The 19,558-nt window shown below is 37.2% G+C and overlaps 1 protein-coding gene across 3 annotated transcripts; it reads right to left on the reverse strand.

Moving 5' to 3' along the window:
* Positions 1-31: 31 nt before the first annotated feature.
* kif25 (kinesin family member 25) lies at positions 32-19,347 on the reverse strand. Of its 3 annotated transcripts, none has more exons than XM_087298339.1 (16): positions 19,083-19,347; positions 18,899-18,947; positions 16,101-16,166; positions 14,904-15,029; positions 14,683-14,818; positions 11,811-11,914; positions 10,753-10,838; positions 10,576-10,615; positions 10,400-10,467; positions 10,250-10,324; positions 8,141-8,284; positions 7,848-8,024; positions 6,097-6,251; positions 4,873-5,097; positions 4,282-4,437; positions 32-1,414 (listed from the first exon to the last, which is right to left on the reverse strand). In XM_087298339.1, exons 11-16 carry the CDS (start codon positions 8,266-8,268, stop codon positions 1,263-1,265), a joined length of 993 nt encoding a protein of 330 aa, XP_087154465.1. In that variant the 5' UTR covers positions 8,269-8,284; positions 10,250-10,324; positions 10,400-10,467; positions 10,576-10,615; positions 10,753-10,838; positions 11,811-11,914; positions 14,683-14,818; positions 14,904-15,029; positions 16,101-16,166; positions 18,899-18,947; positions 19,083-19,347; the 3' UTR covers positions 32-1,262. The 3 variants fall into 3 exon arrangements, with proteins under 3 accessions (XP_087154465.1, XP_087154466.1, XP_087154464.1); XM_087298340.1 differs by having other exon boundaries at positions 19,087-19,326; XM_087298338.1 differs by lacking the exon at positions 19,083-19,347 and having other exon boundaries at positions 18,899-19,080.
* Between the last annotated feature and the right edge of the window lie 211 nt (positions 19,348-19,558).

Raw genomic sequence — 19,558 nt, forward strand, 5'->3', positions numbered from 1 at the left:
AGCTTGCAAACACCATTACTTCAAAGCCATATTGTTCACCACCACATCAATACTTTATTACAAACAAACAATTTCTGACTTGCTTTTCCCCCCAAGTCCATTCACATTAGTCACACAAAACTGTAAACATTTTTTTTGTCAGAGGAACATTCTCAAAGTGCATAACCAGCCAAAGAGAGAGTGTGTAACCCATCCTGAACAGAATATAAGCTATTTGTAGTGAATACTTATAAATATAATAAATACTGATATCAACATAGATTTAATCCCAAAGTCTTCTAATTAAGAAATGCAGCTATTAACATGACCTGAGCACCACAAACCTGTGAACAAAATTCAAAGAAATAAAAATACACTTTTTTTATTATAACAGGCCCCAATTACACCTATTAAGATGTGTTTTGGTCGATCAGACCACAAGTAGTCAAGGGGGAGAATCACATTCAGTTACACCTGCTGTTTTATACCACTCCTTTCTCCAATTTACTGTTATGAAGCTGAGGATCTATAGATTATTATTATAAATAGGTCTATTTTTGGATCCTTTCTGAACATTCATTCATTTTCATTTTCGGCTTAGTCCCTTTATTTATCAGGGGTCGTCACAGCAGAATGAACCGCCAACTATTCCAGCATGTTTTACACAACAGATGCTCTTCCAGCTGCAATGTGTATGGGAAAAAATCACTCAAATTCATACACTATGACCAATTTTGTTCACCCAATTTGCTATACTGCATGTCTTTGGACTGTGGGGAAACCGGAGCACCCTAAGGAAACTCACACAAACACAGGGAGAACATGCAAACTCCACACAGAAATGCCAACTGGCCCAGCCAGAACCAGCAACCTTCTTGCTGTGTGTTAACCACTGAGCCACTGTGCCACCCCTTTTCTGAACACTTACTAATATTTTGGGGAAAGAAAGGTCACATTGTTTTTCTTATGAATGCAAAAACAATGACAATATGATATAAAGAGCAGCAGCTGTTTTTTTTTTTAAACCAAAGACATAATATAGATTTAAAGGTTATAACTCTAGCTAGCTAATGCCTTTCAACAACACATGATGTGATGTTCATGAATGAGGTCAGAAGACAGACAGCAGGAGTTGTCTGAACACATTGAACCACCATGACACAACAAATGTTTACACAATCACAAAGAAACCTGCCGAAAGAATAATCAATGACCTCTGGAAGTGGACAAAATTGGACAAGCTCAAAGCTCAAATCCTTTTAGCCAATGTGTCTCCCAGATGGTCACTTGATCTTCAGACCGGTGTTTTTCCTGCGTGGTGGCTCTCTTTGGACCTGTCTGGCTCTGGTACCAAACCCCAGGGACTGAAGAGATTCAGTGAGAAAGCGTTGAGTGGGGGACACACACAGCATTATCAGGAGCTTGGCATCTCCTCCTGTGGCAGAAATGAGATCAGAGGTCAAACGGATGGTCAGGTGAGGTTTGAAAGAGAAGAACATGTGCAGGCTCTTTCTATGACACTCATTGTGGCATGTTAAAACTTGACTGGTTTAACAGGTTTTGACTGTGGAAGGGAACATGTGCAACCATGCACAAGTTTAAAGAGTTAGTTCACCTAAAAAGGAGAATGTACTATTTAGTCTCACTCAAGTGGTTCCAGATCTTTATGAGTTTCTTATTCAGTTAATATTCATTCACCTTCCTTCAGCTTAGTCCCTTTATTAATCGGGGGTCACCACAGCTGAATGAACCACCAACGTATCCATCATATGTTTAACACAGCGCATGCCCTTCCAGCTACAATCCAGTACTGGGAAACATCCATACACACTCATTCACACACAAACTTCTACACTACCGCCAATATAGTTTATTCAATTCATCTATGGAGTATGTCTTCGGAAAGTAGGGGAAACCGGAGCACCTGGAGAAAACCCACACAAACACAGGGAGAACATGCAAACTCCACACGAAACTGCCAACTGACTCAGCCGGGGCTCAAACCAGCGACTTTCTTTCTGTGAGGTGAATATGCTAGCCACTGTGACACTGTCCCGCCCTGAAAATAATGTATTTTGAAGAAAGTTGAAAACCGGTAAACATTGACTTCCATAGTAGGAAAAACTCATTTTGTTGAAGTCAATGGTTACAGGTTTCATTCATTCATTCAATTTCTTGTCGGCTTAGTCCCTTAATTAATCCGGGGTTGCCACATAGGAATTAACCGCCAACTTATCCAGCAAGTTTTTACGCAGCAAATGCACTTCCAGCCGTACCCCATCTCTGGGAAGTTACAGGTTTCAACTTTCTTCAAAATATCTTCTTTTGTGTTCAACAAAAAAAGAAAGTCGAACAGTTTTGGCAAAAGTGAAGGGAAAGTAAATGATGACAGAATTAAACATTTTTCAAACATTGTCACTGGACAGTCCAAGATTGTCCCAAAAATAGTATTAGAGACTTTTCGGCTTAGTCCCTTTATTAATCTGGGGTCGTCACAGCGGAATGAACCGCCAAATTATGTGGACACTACGAACAATTTAGCCTACCCGATTCACCTAAACTGCATGTCTTTGGACTGTGAGGGAAACCGGAGCACCCGGAGAAAAAAATCTCAAATAAGGGGAGAACATGCAAACTGGAATGCCAACTGAAATGCCAAATGACCCAGCCGAGGCTAAAACCAGCGACCTTCTTGCTGTGAGGCAAACGTGCTACCGACTGCGCCACCATGCAGTCCACTTACAATATTGATCAATAAATAATATACATAAAGGATCATGTTTAAAAATGTACTGGAAATAAAAATGAATCAAATAATATTTGATCTGCAAAATACATGGTAATAAAACAAACTACGAACAACTTCAAAGTTCTCGATAATATCATGTTTCAAGAGTTCACAACTAGCTGATGTCTGATAAATAAAAATGTGTTTGGCATGCTGTCCCGGTAGAGAGCTGGGAAGATCCTCAAGCCTGGATCTCCCATTTCATTGGGAGAGAGAGGGAAGTCTGAGCTCAGGTAAGTTTCAGCAGCTCCCCTCTATTAAAAGAGCCATGAAACTCCCATCTTTCAGTTTCAGTCTACCTCAGAATAAAAAAAAAAAAGCTTCATGATGGATGTGGAGCGTTGAGAGTAGAGGGAGGAGTGGGTGTGGCCCGCAGAGCAGGGGAAAAAGAGTGGAGCAAACAACTGTTGTCAGTTGGCTTACAAAATAAGACACAAATCCAGGAGACCCATGATTTTATAGTCTACAAAGTTAAAATGCAGAGAAATAAACAGTAATTTAATACCCTGCTACATTTGCTATTCGTAGTTTCGTTTACATATAACCACAATTTGGTTATATCATCATAAAGATAATCGTGCAAACACTATAAACGAGGAATACTTCTCTCCTCCTCAATCCCTGAGTCTGAATGCAGACACAGTAGCAGTACAGCAGGTCTCTTGCCCTGTCTATTTCAACCATTAGCCCTGCTAGTAATCCTAAAAATTTAAAAATAGATGATGTGTCTGAATGGTAATGAACTCAACTGATAAAAGACAAAGTCTCCCATTCTTCAATTCTCAGGGAATCATCACGGGGAAATCACAGGGAAAAACATGCAACAAACCCTGTGGATCATGGAAACAAACATATACAAACCTTTATGAATGGCTAAATGCTGCTTGCTGTGCATGGACACGGTCTAACCTAATCATTGGGTCTCACAGTTTGGCAGGTCTGCCTTGCCTCGAAAAGCTCGTGCCCTCATGAATAATTAAGAAGCAGGGTTTTCTCATAGGATAAGAAAACTTTGCAATGAATAATAATGAGAAACTGACGTGTCATCACTTCACTAGCAGATTCGTGCTACATCACCGATTTTGATCCCACCCCAAAAATTATTTTACACCCAGAAAATGAAATTAGCTGACCAAAGCTCAAAATTATCCAGTTTTCCCAACATTTAAAGCTGACAGGTGCTAATGTCGTCTTAAATGATGCTCAACACACACAAATCTGTTAAAATTGCTAAAAAGTACATAATAAGCACCTGACCTTCTCTATATTAGTTTATAAATAAACATCACTTAAATAAATGGATGGAGTGTATAATGGGTGGAACTGAAGGTATGAAATGACAAGTGACAGCAAACAGACAGAATGATAGATGGACGGTATAAAACAGTATTAGTCAGTAGACCTATATGAATATAATTGGTCAGTATTGTAAGATTTAAGATATCGCTCTTGTTTTACAGACTTCAGAGTGCACATGTAAGGCTGTTGTGTTTCTCAGCTAATCTGCCTCTCACCTATGGCGTCCTGTAGCAGATGTGTTAGTTTGCTGTTTCGGTAGGGTACATGAGGCCTCCGTTCAGCTAGAGCTCCCAGAACATCAGACAGAGCTGAGAGACTGCGGTTTATACAGGAGCTTTCCCACAGAGCTGCTCCCGTCACTCCTGACATCCCTGAACACACACACATTTGACCTGTCACATCTTTAAATACAGCAGCACTTTATATATAGCAGCCTTTCATGAAAATTTAACCTAAGACTTGACACTCCATAAACCTTCACTAATTTCCTGATAACTAAATATGCTTGTTCTTTGTTTTATTTGATTGTAATAAAGCTTAAAGTCACAGGTTACCCAAAAAGTACAGTCTGACTTCATTTTGACTTCACCCAAACTTTCTTTCTTTCATTAGACACAGAAAAAAAGAGATTCTGAAGAATGTAGGAAACTGGTAACCATTGACTTCTATAGTTTTTTTGTTTCCTAACATTAATGTCAAATGGCAATTGTTATGCAAATGTCTACAAAAGATCTTGTTTTGTGTCCAACAGAAGAAAAAAAATTACAAACAGGTTTGGAGTAAATGCGGACAGTCCATGCTCTTACCCACACACTCGCTGCCAGCCAGATCCACCAGCTGCAGTTTGGTCTTAAGGGGCGCCTGTGTGATGCTGGGTCGTGGAGAAGGGCATGGTGAGTGACAGGGTGAGTGGCATGGTGAGGAGGCGGGGCTAGAGGAGCGTGAAGAGGCGGCCCTGCGGCAGCGCGGGCTCCACCACTCTTTTTGAGACACTCGCTGGACGTCCTGTCTGGCATTCTGAAGCCTACGAGCTGCAGCACAGATAGATCACACTGTATGAGTCCTAAAAAAGTCTGTTAAGGTAACAAAATCCCTTGAAACAGGTCAATTGATTTTGCAGCCATCTTGGTTGACCATTATGTACTACTGCCACTACTACTAGGTACTGGTATTCTTAATGTTTATACTAATGTTATGTATAAAATATTTTGAAAATAGATAAAAGATAATTGAATATATGCATATTTGTAATTATATTATTTTATATTATTGTAATTATATATGTTCTGACTTTCTTTTCTGGGTTTCTCAGAATTTACTGGATATATTTGGTATAGTTTGAGTAAAATAAAAAGTTTGAGAACATTTCAAATAAAGATATAGTCGTTTAGAGCAAAGAAATTGTATATGAAAACGATTATTTTTTAATATAATTTATAATATTTGAAAAACTATATTTGGTCAAACCCAGAATACCAAATATTTTTATTTGTTGATTGAAAAATCAGGTTTATTACACCAAAATTTTATTACAAAACTCTTCTGAAATCAAACATTGGCACTGCGTTATATAAAAATGCACATAAACACATACAATTTTAATTACTAATAACAAAAACATAATATTAAACTAGAAAGAAATTCAATAGGTAGTTTATAGAATAAAACAAAAATGCTATGTTACTCCAACACAGATAACCCACATCAATATGTTAGCTCTTGCACAGCCAATTAAATGACAGCTAAAATGATGATGAGAAAGCTTTGAGCACGAAGCCGAGTCTTTTCAGAATAGCAAGAAAAATCCGGAGTGTGTTTTTGAAAAGATAACTAATCCAGTGGGGGGTGCAAGAAAATGGAGTTGTTAGAATGAGCGTTTGTGTGTGCGTCTTCAGATAATACGCTCGGTCTCACTTAACAGGCATGACTGTGTGTGCTGCAGATAGCAGTGTTTGGCTCGAGGGAACATTTATGCTTCAAAACCTGTGCGTTAGGGACTGGCACTCATGAGGAAACACTGTATATCATACCTACAGCCAGAGCATCTGGGCTTTTGGAGGTGACAGTCAGAGTGACGATGAAATGAGATCTGGAGGAGTCCATGTGAACCAGTGTGGGACTGTGAGATCGTAGTTTCAGCACAGAACTGATGAGCTGCATCACCTCTGCAGAGCTACGCACCAGCCTGACACACATTCACAAACACATGCAAACCTGTGACGGTCATATGAGCACTGAGCTCAAAGTGCAATCAAAACTAGTTTAATCAAACAATCAAAAAAGAGAAAGATCTGGCATCATATATTCACCCTCCATTTGTTCCAAACTTTTCTACAGAACAAACCATCGTTATACAATAACTTGCCTGATTACCCTAACCTGCCTAGTTAACCTACTTAACCTAGTTAAAGCTTTAAATGTCACTTTAAGCTGTATAGAAGTGTCTTAAAAATATCTAGTCAACTATTATTTACTGTCATCATAACAAAGATAAAATAAATAAGTATTATAAATTACTGAAATTAATTAGTAAAACTCATGTTTAGGAATGTGATGAAAAAAACTCTGTTAAACAGAAATTGGGGAAATAAACAGGGGCGAATATTTCAGGGGGGCTAATAATTCTGACTTCAACTGTATGTGTATATTATAATATTATCATATTCCTCAAACTTCTTTTTGTGTACAACAGAAACAAACTCATACAGGAAAAACTAGAAGGTGAGTACATTTTCATATTTGTTGAACGATCAATAATACAGCAATCAATCAAAACAAATTTACATGTCTCAGAATGGAGCCAAATGTCTCAAACATCAAGTCTTGGTCACAAACAAGGCAAACTGAACTTCTGAAGGCAAACTTTATTAAACTTTAATAAAGTGACTACCAAGTGTGCTTATTATAATGAATTCTGTTGAAAATACTGTTGTTGTTGTTTTCAAAAACAAAATACAGACAACAATAACTTTTAACTTCTTAACTTCAGTAAAATATTTATTTAAAAAATACAAAAACTATTCATCCAATTGTTTAAGTTACTTAAATAATTTAAATATATACTACTAACTAACTTCATACTGTAACAACCCTGCAGGCACAGGACGTCAACATGACATCATATTGACGTTGTAGCCCAACGTCAGGGGGACGTTGGATTTCGCTTGGAAATGAAAATCGGGTTGACGTCAGAACCCAATGTCAGGCCGACATCAATGTCCAACCTAAAATCAAACTAAAATCAGCCAAATATCAATGTCTAATCATGTTACACTTTGACGTTGTGTGGACATTACCACTTTGATGAATATCAGACGTTGGATTTTGGTCACTTTCCAACACAACCTAAAATCAACCAAATATCAACGTAATTTGACGTTGTTATTGGACGTTGGTTATCCCTATGTGCTGGCTGTCTGAATTTTGGCCACCTGGCATCATGATCTAAATCTAACCTAATATTAATGTCTTATAAGGAACAATACAAATTACATTTAATTCATTTCAAGATTATTTTTATAGTGCTTTTCACAATCGTTCTTGTTTCAAAGCAGCTTTACAAAAGGTGCATATTAATGCATTACAATTAAAATCAGAAAGGCTAAGTTTATTACCATAACTTTATTAGTATATTTTAATTATATACTAATTATATACTTCATTAGTATATAATTTAATGTAACATAATAAACAGTTAAATCCTTGATTATATGAGCTATACACTATTTCACAAAACTGTTAAAATAATATTCACTAAAGAGTTTATTTTGCTGTGACTCACTCATATGAGAGGCAGGGCACCTCACTGGTGCCTGTGCTGGTGGTAATGACCTCTCTCTTCACCCCAACCGTCGCCCCATCTTCATCTCTGGCCAGCAGGTCCACAACTTCATTATTATAGACCTCCACCACCGACATCTCCACTGTATGACTGCCTGCTGGCTTCTCAGAGATCAGCCTGTTATATACATCAATACAGCCAGTCACTCAGCAATCCTCTGCGTAACGCAGCAAATGAATGAGTGGTAAAGTGATTTTGACTGGGTTCTGTGAGAGAAATGAGCCGAGTCTTACTTGAACAGCTCATTGGCTGCTTTTGGGATGATGCCCTGTTGAGAGTCCTGCACTGCAGCACTGGCCTCCTCACACTGAGAGCCGATCATTGTGTGTGTTTTTCCACTGCCTGTCTGGCCATATGCCATGATACAGACATTATACCTGCAATGAAGGAGAGGATAAGCAAACCTCTGTGTTTTTTTTTTGTTATGTTACCTTGGTCTGTCAATATGTGACAAATGACAGCGCAATCAATTACATAAACAATTTGTACACATCTAACTTAAAGAGTGAGTCACTAAAGGATTTGCCATACAGATTTGTTCAAAAGCACTGATTCATTTAAAATAATGATAATAACTGAATCATTTGCTCCACTAATTTTTCAAAAACACAAATTCATTTAGAAATCAAACAATATGAGTTAGTTACTGAATCATTCAATTAAGGTATTGATTCATTAAAAATAAAACAAACAGTTAGGCATGCAAAGACATGCATTATAGGTGAATTGAATAAACTAAATTGGCTGTTGTGTATGTGTGTGAATGCAGGAGTGCATGGGTGTTTCACTGTGCTGGGTTGCGGCTGGAAGGGCATCTGCTGGGTAAAACATATGCTAGATGCTAGAAATCAATCAGGCAACCCCTGATTAATAAAGGGACTAAGCCGAAAAGAAAATGAATGAATGAATGAATAAACGAATGTTCAAAAACAGATTCCTTCAAAAACAAATCAAACAGGATGAGTTTGCCCCTGAATCATTCACTCCACCAAAAACACTGATTTATTAATAAATAGGACAGGACAAGTTAGTCAATAAATCATTACAAATTTTGACTGATTTGACTATTTTGGCATCATTTTATAATAACATTTGTGCAAATCTCAATAGTCATGTAGGAATAACCATTGCTATGAGCACAAAAATGGAGTCCTTTGCGAAATTTACGCTTCTTCTACAAATTCCTAAATGTTAAATTAAGTTTGTTAATTAGTCTGTTTTTAGTTTGTTTTGTTGGATTTTGGTTCTGTACTGGGATGTAAGCCACTACTTAATTTATTCTCATTTATTTTCATGTTTTCACATTTGTTGTTGAAGTATAAAGAGCAACTTCAAAACACTTTTCATTATTCTTTTCAGCTTATTAAATAAAAAAATGGTAACATTTTGGCAAACCTCCTATGCTGCCTTGTTGATGAATTTGCTCTATGTCTATAGCTGTTTGCATGAAAAGATATGATTTCTTGGACATAAAAGAGAGAAGTGCTGACATTACCAGAGTGAATTAGGAGAGCATTACATTCTGTGTGAAACAGAAGAGGGAATAAATTTTGTTATGCTAATATTGCCTTGTTGGTTTTAGAGAGACTGCAGTGACTGATCACAGCAAACCAAAGTTCTTTACAGCATATGAAACAGAGGAGTTTGGGAATCAACAGAGCGAGTATGGAGAACATTAAAACTATTCATTGATTCATTTATTTTCTTTTCGGCTTAGTCGCTTTATTAATCTGGGGTCGCCACAGCTGAATGAACTGCCAACTTATCCAGCACGTTTTTACACAGTGGGTGCCCTTCCAGCCGCAACCCATCTCTGGGAAACACATACACACTCGTTCACACTCATAAACTAAGGACAGTTTAGTCTGCCCAATTCACCTGTACCGTACGTCTTTGGACTGTGGGGGAAACCAGAGAACCTGGAGGAAACCCACGCGAACGCAGAGAGAACATGCAAACTTCACACAGAAACGCCAACTAACATTTTATATCAACCTGATGGACCGGATCATTTTATTCATGTATTTAATGTATGCACAGCAATAAATACCAACTGTAAAATATGTAGTAATAAGTATCATCACAATTAATTATATTTCTCTACATAACCAAATCAAAACAAATCAGTGGAAGAAAAATAGGAAATTAAGTAGAGATTTATATAAAATGTAAAATTTTACAATGTTATCTTATTGTATGATATATATATATATCTACCTGTGTTTAAGTGTGTGTGTGTGTGTGTGTGTGTGTGTGTTTGCGCGTGTGGATTTCAGCTGATTTCGGATTTCAGCATGTTCCTTAATGAAGCTAAACTTGCTTGTATTAAATAGCATACTCACCCATCAAGTAGAGAGGTCAGAAGGGGCTTCACCTCCTCGAACACAATCTCCTGGTTGTCTTCTGGACCATGAACTCTGCAAATAAAATACTCATTATATTATCCATGATCCACCACCTTTAAATATTCAGATTATGCCGTGTCCAAATACCTCTCAAACTCAAATATTTTGTTTGTTACAGGACTTGAGGGTTTGGCGCAGTTCACAATAACAGAGTCCTGCAAAACAAAAATGGTAAAAGGTGACTGATCCAAGGTGTAGGGTGTTGTGTTAAGCCATTACAATTTAAGAGATCCATAAACACCATAAATAATCAATTTGCTCACATCACTGATGGCCTGCACCACTGCATCACATGATGAAGACCTGAGGATGAAAGGAAAATGTAAAAATTGAATATGCCTTCAAGACATACAGCGTTCCCAAAGTATTTGTTTTTCTGTATGAATTAATCATGTTTATCAATACTCTATCATTATTTGTCAAATACAAGAATATATTACCCATTGGCCGTGGGTGAACCTGGGGTTTGATCAAAGTGCAGAATTGGGCGCACCCTACAGTGAACTCTGATGTTCCCCCTCAGCTCCTACAGAGAGAAATACATATTTTTTTTCATTACTGAACTAAATCCTCCCCAATGTTTACACAGAAATGTCTAATGAAGGGTCACACAGAAATTAATCTGAAATATTTTAAAATGGGGTCCTTTTATGTTATACCTCACAGATGATTTATTATAGGATACATTTTATGTAAAAGCAGAAACAGACAGCTTCTTTCTTTTTTAATTAAATTTAGGGTGTACTCACACTAGACACAGTTTTCTTAAACTGTGCGATTGTCCCCCCTCCCTTCTCCCCTTCGGCCTTTACTCAGTTATTTTGCCTTCCGTGCATGAGCGTCATCGGTGATGCGACTGTTCAGTTTAACAGAAGAAAAGTGCTCTTGCTCAGTACAGTCGCAATTGTTTTAGTTATATTGTTTTGTATTATTTTATTTAGTTTATGATACATTGACATAGTCAAGTCTTTTGCTGAACAGTTTCACCACTTTTGACATTTATAAACTTTTATAAAGTCACCATGCTGCACATATTAGAAGGTGCAGCTGAAGGTGCAGCTGACGTGCAATAAGGGGTTTGCTACTTTAATAAACTATGACAGTTCCTGTTTATTGATAAATAAATCCATATGATTTAGTTCCCTAAAAGTGAAGTTGGGTCTTCAGTTTCGCGCTCAGCCACGCTTTGCACTCACACTACAAGTGTACTGCCCCAAAGTCCAACTGAACCACGCTCTGTTACACCTTTTCCAACCGGGCCAGAGCTGGCCATCCGAACCGCACCTGGGGTGATTCAGAGCCCTCGCACTTGTCAAACAACAAGGGCAATGCGCCCGGCAAGGTTTGGATATCCCAGTGTGATTGCATCCTTAAATGATGTGCTGCTTCCCACCCACATTCCAGAAGAACGCTTTCCCTATATAGCTTGTGCCTTGGTTACTCTGGCAACAACAAACAAAATATTTATATCAAATAAATCTGAGAAACAAGTACTTACAACCAGCGTGTTGTGGAGCACCCTCCTCCTCACCCGCTCCTCTCTGCACCTCTCCTTCTCTTCCTGTAAGGAGCGCTCAAGTGTAGTCACCTGAACCTGGAGCTCTATGAAAAAAAACAATAAAAAAAAGAACTTGAATACATTAAATTATGAACCAGTCAATAAACGGTTTGTGGAAAAACAAATGGTCGGGCTTGACCAATTAGATTAAGGACACACTCATACTATGCTATCTGAATCATTCCCAGGCGCGCTTCCTGATTTGTTTGAGAAGAGTGAGTGCTCTGAATCGGGAGCCCTGAGCCTGAAACTGAAGACACGATGTCACTTTTAGGGGACTGTTTCATATGGATTTATTATTCATTCTTAATTTTCAATGAACACAAACAGCCATAGTTTATTAAAGACGCAAACCCCTCGCTGCACGTCAGCTGCACCTTCAGAAACCTCCTAATACCTGCAGCACAAAGACTTTTATGATAATTTATGAGCATCAAAAATGATGGATCTGTTCTGCAAAGTGACTCTGTGTCACTGCATCCCAAACGACTAAAAATAATACAAAACGATATAACTAAAGCAATCTCCACTTTGCTGAGCAAGAGCGCTTCTCTTTCTGTTAAACTGAACAGTCACATCACCAATTATGTAAGCGTGCTCAGGTCTGGTAGGTAAAAATGCGATGTGAGTCCAGGACGAGGGGGAGAGGGGATGGGGGCAATCGCGCTTTGGCATGGTTCAAGGCAACTGTACCTATTTTGAGAGCGCCCGAAGGTTACATACAGAAATCACAATTCCATGGAAATGCCATTTAACAGCACAATATATACTGTTCGCCACTAGAGTGCGTGAATTCACAACAAACAAAGGCATAGTATGATGACGTCAATGGAATCATGGGAGCTGTAGTCTTCATTACATCTTCCTGCAGAAATCATGCTCTTGATGAGCCAAAGTATTGAAATTTTATCATTATGGTAGTAAAAAGCAAAGTAAAGCTGTCAAAGTGAATTGAGAGCACTGAAGCAATTACAGATTTTTTTTGCAATTACTAGCTTGACATAAGACAAAAGCATCAAAGCTTTCATTATGCCACAGTCGACCACTTCCAGTTCGTCCAGTCATGATCATGTGTCCAGGACGAAGCACTGTTTTATCATATTGGATACATTTTGGAGTTCTGTTATAATGCTGCTTTGTGCCGTCTAATACATGCATAATATATTAAATCATCTTTGGTGTTGGGCGACACATTGGCCAGTAGGTAGTGCTGTCGCCTCACGGCAAGAAGGTTACTGGTTCGAGCCTCGGCTGGGTCAGTTGGCATTTCTGTGTGGAGTTTGCATGTTCTCCTTGCATTCACGTGGGTTTCCTCCGGATGCTCCAGTTTTCGCCACAAGTCCAAAGACATGCGGTACAGGTGAATTGGGTAAGCTAAAATTATCCGTAGTGTGTATGTGTTAATGAGAGTGTATGGGTGTTCCCCAGTGATGGGTTGCAGCTGGAAGGGCATCCGCTGCATAAAATATATGTTGGATAAGTTATCAGTTCATAACACTGTGGCAACCCCAAATTAATAAAGGGACTAAGCCGAAAAGAAAATGAATGAATCTTTAGTGTTTTCTATAAAACCAAACTGAAAAATGAGGGTGTATGATATCATTAGCATGGCGACACAGGACACTCTTTGTGACTTGTCCAAATGGTTTATTTCTCAGAATTTGAACATTCTTCAACATTTGGGACAAAGTAGGTACCTAATTCAGCAAAATGTTTAACACTGTTTTAGTGTTTTGTTTTTGATATTTTAATGAAATATATTTACATATTTTGCCTTTAAATGACTCGATCATACTAAACAAGCAAACTGAATAATTCATTCATATATTTTCTTTTCCCTTTATTAACTCGGAGATGCCAAAGCTGAATGAACTGCCAACTTATTCAGCATATGTTGTACGCTGCGGATGCCCTTCCAGCTTCTCTGGGAAACATCCATACACACTCATTCAGACTCATACACTACGCCACTACTCATACACCACATTTTAGCCAACCCAATTCACCTGTACTGCATGTCTTTAGTCTTTGGGGGAAACTAGAGTACCCGGAAAAAACCCACGCGAATGCGGGGAGAACATGCAAACTCCACACAGACTGAGCCAACTGACCCAGCCGGGGCTCGAACCAGTGACCTTCTTGCTTTGAGGCGACAGCACTCCCTACCGTGCCACCGCATCACCCAAACTGAAAAATGTAATCCGAAATAATTATGGCAAAAGAAAAACAAATGACATACTTAACTTACTTTCTATAGTGATAATAGTTCATATATTTATGTATATATATTTTTTATTGTTTGTTTATTGTTATTATCTTTTAACATTAAGATAAAAAAACATCAAGAGTCAAGAGTGACGCTTTGACTTGTCGTTTTAAAAATGCAACTATTTAAATACAAGGGATCAGATCCAAAGGCCCTATGGGAGGCTGGTCGCCATGGTGTGCAGGTGACGCACAGGACACATGACCTTGCTGTCCCTGCTGACAGCAGCTTTTCCTGGAGGAGACACTGGGGGAAGGGAATCATGGATAATCTCTGAACACTGCACCATACACCTACTGTCACAACACTACTGCTTTCGTGATAGAGAAGGAGACAGATGAAGGAAGAGACAGATGGTGCAGAAAGAAGGGAATAAGAGGTGAAGATTAAACAGAAGAGGAGATGGAGGATGAGAGTCAAGGTTTATAATCCAGGACATAATATAACCTTGCAGTTTGACTGTATGCATGTTGTCATAAATGAAGGTTCAAATATTTACATATAATGCAGATTAACTTATACATTGATATCTGAATTCACACTCACTCTGAAGGTCGTCACTTTGGAGATCCTGCTTTTTGGCAGTGCCCACATATTTAAACAGCTGTTTGCTTTGGTCCTCCAGCTCTTTAGCAAACCCCACGTAGATGGAGAAAACATCCCTCAGGCCTTGTTTCAGTATCTAAGAGCAAGAGAGATAAAGTTGATGCTGGATTTGCAAGGCATATGTAGCGTAGGACTTGTTCGGAAACAGTTTCTGCCATCACCTGGACTTCAGAGAGTAGTTTGGAGAGAGCTGCGTGTGTGGACTTCTGCACCTTCCTCTGCTGCTGATGTTTCTGTCTCTGGAAATGGATTTCCACATCTCTCTGATGATGAAGTTTACCCAAACACTTGATGATAAAGAAAGAAGAATGGGCAACACAATAATCATGTTCAGATTATATGTTTTTGCATTTCTTTTTTGCAATTCTATATTATTTTGATATATATATATATAATATGCACTGCTGTTTAGAAATACAATTGCTTTCAATATAAAGTTGCTTTTGAAATAAAAGTCTCTAATTGCTTAAAAAGACCACATTTCTTTATTCAAAATTACAGTGAAAAATGGCATGAAAAGAATAATAAAAAATACAGTTTTCTTCTTTAGTATATTTTAAAATCCATTTTATTCATGATAGCAAATCTGACTTTTCAGTAGCCATGAAGTTGCATTCATGCATTAGTGCAGTTACTGTAAATACTAGCTGTGTCTGGCAAAATCCTAAAGGTACAGTTCATCCAAAAAGAAATGAAAACTCAGTCATTTACTCACCCATTACTTGTCTAAAACCTGTTTGAGTTTCTTTTTTTCGTTTAAACACAAAAGAAGATGCTTTGAAAAATGTTGAACACCTGTAACCATCGACTTCTATGGTATTTGATTTTCCTACTATGGATGTCAGTGGTTATACATTTTCAGCTTTCTTCAAAATACCTTCTTTTGTCTTTAACAGAAGAAAAGCCCTCATAAAGGTTTGAAACTACAAAGTAATAGTGAGTAAATGTTTATATTCTGTGGACTCTCTCTTTAAATTATCCTAATTCTAAATAATCAAGAATTAAAATGATTAAAAGTTAAAAACATTTGTTAGAAAATTAGAAAATAATCAAAAAGAATTTTTTACAATTATAAAATTTTATATATCATTATATTATACTCATAATAATATTTTTAAAACACTTTTTTTTTACATGGATCGCCAACCAAAGGTCTCTCTCTGGTCTGTACTGCACAGCTGCATATTAAGCATAGAGGAAATTAGGTGAGACTGGCGAGCACCTGTCGTCTGTCTGCAAGCCACTTATCTTGCAGTGAAACCATCTGCCAGGTCAAACTCCCAACTACAGCACAGTGTCAACCTCCATTAGTGGAGTTAGACGCATTTCACAGTCAAATTTACTGCATAAATCCATACCTCAGCGAGCCTCAAATGAAGGAGAGCGTTCTCAGTCTCCAACTCCAGGATTCGCTCCTCCTTACTCTAAAAACAAAATGAAAGGAAACACTTTAAAAGTTACAGATATCTCTAAACAGAGTGGATTTTGGTGCCTCCATCCAAATTTAACACACACATTGATCTTATATACACGGAAAACATACTAAATACAAGCGATGCATCTATTTTTTATTTCAAATTTATTTTTTAAATAAAATGACAAAATATGAGTGCAATAGTGTTCCACTGTCATTCAGTATAACAAATGATTAGGAATATATTAAACAACAAACTGACCAGTACTTGTTATTATTATATTACTTGCTATTACTATTATTTATATACAAGTACTTAAGGACAGTTCATAAGTCATTATGCTACATTTGATCAAATGTTACATTAATAAAAACATCTTGCTAATAGATAAAACCTAGTGGTTTGTAGGATGGGGTAAAATGTAAAAATGTAAAATTACAGTTATGGTATTTTGGGACTGCACTATGATCCATAAACTGATCAAGTCTTTTGTGTACTAAATCTGACTCACAAGATTGATTTGGAATTAAAACTATTGAGTCAAACTTTACAACATGCTTCCATTAGTTAAACTTAGTTAGTGCATTTAAAAAATGTTTAACACTGTTTTAGTGTTTTGTTTTTGATATTTTAATGAAATATATTTACATATTTTGCCTTTAAATGACTCGATCATACTAAACAAGCAAACTGAATAATTCATTCATATATTTTCTTTTCCCTTTATTAACTCGGAGATGCCAAAGCTGAATGAACTGCCAACTTATTCAGCATATGTTGTACGCTGCGGATGCCCTTCCAGCTTCTCTGGGAAACATCCATACACACTCATTCAGACTCATACACTACGCCACTACTCATACACCACATTTTAGCCAACCCAATTCACCTGTACTGCATGTCTTTAGTCTTTGGGGGAAACTAGAGTACCCGGAAAAAACCCACGCGAATGCGGGGAGAACATGCAAACTCCACACAGACTGAGCCAACTGACCCAGCCGGGGCTCGAACCAGTGACCTTCTTGCTTTGAGGCGACAGCACTCCCTACCGTGCCACCGCATCACCCAAACTGAAAAATGTAATCCGAAATAATTATGGCAAAAGAAAAACAAATGACATACTTAACTTACTTTCTATAGTGATAATAGTTCATATATTTATGTATATATATTTTTTATTGTTTGTTTATTGTTATTATCTTTTAACATTAAGATAAAAAAACATCAAGAGTCAAGAGTGACGCTTTGACTTGTCGTTTTAAAAATGCAACTATTTAAATACAAGGGATCAGATCCAAAGGCCCTATGGGAGGCTGGTCGCCATGGTGTGCAGGTGACGCACAGGACACATGACATTTGATCAAATGTTACATTAATAAAAACATCTTGCTAATAGATAAAACCTAGTGGTTTGTAGGATGGGGTAAAATGTAAAAATGTAAAATTACAGTTATGGTATTTTGGGACTGCACTATGATCCATAAACTGATCAAGTCTTTTGTGTACTAAATCTGACTCACAAGATTGATTTGGAATTAAAACTATTGAGTCAAACTTTACAACATGCTTCCATTAGTTAAACTTAGTTAGTGCATTTACTAACAAACTAAGAATAAACATGTACATGTAAATTTCTTACACCATACATCAAATCATAGTTCAACATTTACTAATGCATTAATAAAATGCAAAGTTCCAAATCAAATCAAATCACTTTTATTGTCACATCATCAGCAGCACGTGTGCTATGATGAGTGAAAAGCTTGTGTTTGTGAGTTAACAAGAACAAATTTTGAACAAATTAATTTTTTTCATTAACTAGTGTTAACAAAGATGAAAAATACTTTAATTATTATAATGTTTTTATTGCATTAACTAACATTAACTAATGCTACCTTATTGGTTCCATAACCTGTAAAGTGTTAACAATGATGTCACACTGCTCATCTGATGACTCATCTGCAAATCAGAATAATATATGAAAAAGTAAACAGGACTCTCATTTGTGTTTCCCCCCTCTCACTCACTCTGTCTCTCTGTGTCTGTGTGTGTTTAAATTTGACATTTTTAGATGGCTACTTAAACCCTACTTTTTGGCATGAATAAAATACCTAATTCAAATAAGGAGTCTAAAATGTTTTCCATCTCTCTCACCAATAATGTGTACTTTCTTTCAAAAACACAAAACATACCATATTGCTGTACATACTGTAACCTAAAACTGGTTATACTTGTCAGATCTCATTCCAAAAAAAGTAGGTAGCACATTTTGATGACGCAATATACCACCCATAGGATTTTGCTACCAGTGTACATTTTAATGTGGAGTAGTGTGATATGAAGCTGTAATATTGCCCTAATCTACATAATCCCTAACCCCAACCTCAGAACCACTCAAATACAGTGTTGGTAGCGTAATCTGATGGGTAGGATAAAATGTCAGGAAACCTGTTATCAACCTACCAAAAAAAGAGTAACGTTACTACACTTTTACTATTATGAAACAAGGAAAGCTTCAGGTGTTTTATCATAATACAAGCCTACAAAAGAATAATCTGATTTTAAATCAAATTATATTGCTGAAGCACTTAATACTCGCGTTATAACAACTTTCTAAAATGTTTATTGTGATCAAGCAAATCATATCAGCAAGAAAGTACAGATGAAAGGCAATCAAAGCGACATTACACCACTTACCAGCTTACCTGTTCATTGACACTCAAATAAAAGAGGAAACTCACCCGAAGTTTGTGCTCTAGAAGGTGGACTTGATGGGCGAATATCTGGTCTCTATTAATAAAGAGTGGCATAGTGAATAACCGTAAGACCAGTATGAGATATGAAGCATTTATTGTTCAGTAGTGTACAGAACAAAAAGCTCGTGTGTGTGAGTGTGTGTGGCCTGTCGGAGTTTAATCCGATTACCTGCCTGCGCACACTAGCCTATTTGGCGTCCTCCTGTTCGATGGGTTCTGATCCAACTATATTTACAATTTAAGTGTTTCTTCATTTCGTTCAGTGTAATGAGCATGTATGTTCCTTTATCATCAACGTGGGGCATAATGTGTTTATTCTTAATTTGGTTAAAACACATTAAACTTCAAGCCAAGGTAAAGAATAACACCTATACCTGAAATTCAACAGGCCGATGATGCGCTTGAACGTCACTGAAGGTTTGGCGCCCTCTATTGGATTCATTAAGACATCGTCCACAAGACGTCACGACTATAAAAATAAGGTGCTATCAGGTAACACAGGGCAGATGAGGTTGGAAAGTTTATCGATCGTGCTTTTATATTGAATTATAAGTGAAAATTAATTTTTAAAACAGTTATTAAAAAAGTCTTCATATATCTATAAAACATGTCTTGTTTCATATTATTAATATACTTTTCTAGTAA

The sequence above is a fragment of the Danio rerio genome, chromosome 20, assembly GCF_052040795.2.
Source record: "Danio rerio strain M-AB ecotype USA chromosome 20, GRCz13ab, whole genome shotgun sequence".
NCBI classification, from domain to species: Eukaryota; Metazoa; Chordata; class Actinopteri; order Cypriniformes; family Danionidae; genus Danio; species Danio rerio.

What these genes read in the sequence shown, in the direction of transcription:
- kif25 (XM_087298338.1), bottom strand. Translation starts at nt 18,967, where the DNA reads ATGCCACTCTTTATTAATAGAGACCAGATATTCGCCCATCAAGTCCAC. An exon ending in GGTTCACCCACGGCCAATGG is followed by an intron (nt 10,616 to 10,752) that starts GTAATATATTCT and finishes TTTCATCCTCAG; the next exon opens with GTCTTCATCATGTGATGCAG. An exon ending in GTGCCCTGCCTCTCATATGA is followed by an intron (nt 6,252 to 7,847) that starts GTGAGTCACAGC and finishes AATGTGTGTCAG; the next exon opens with GCTGGTGCGTAGCTCTGCAG.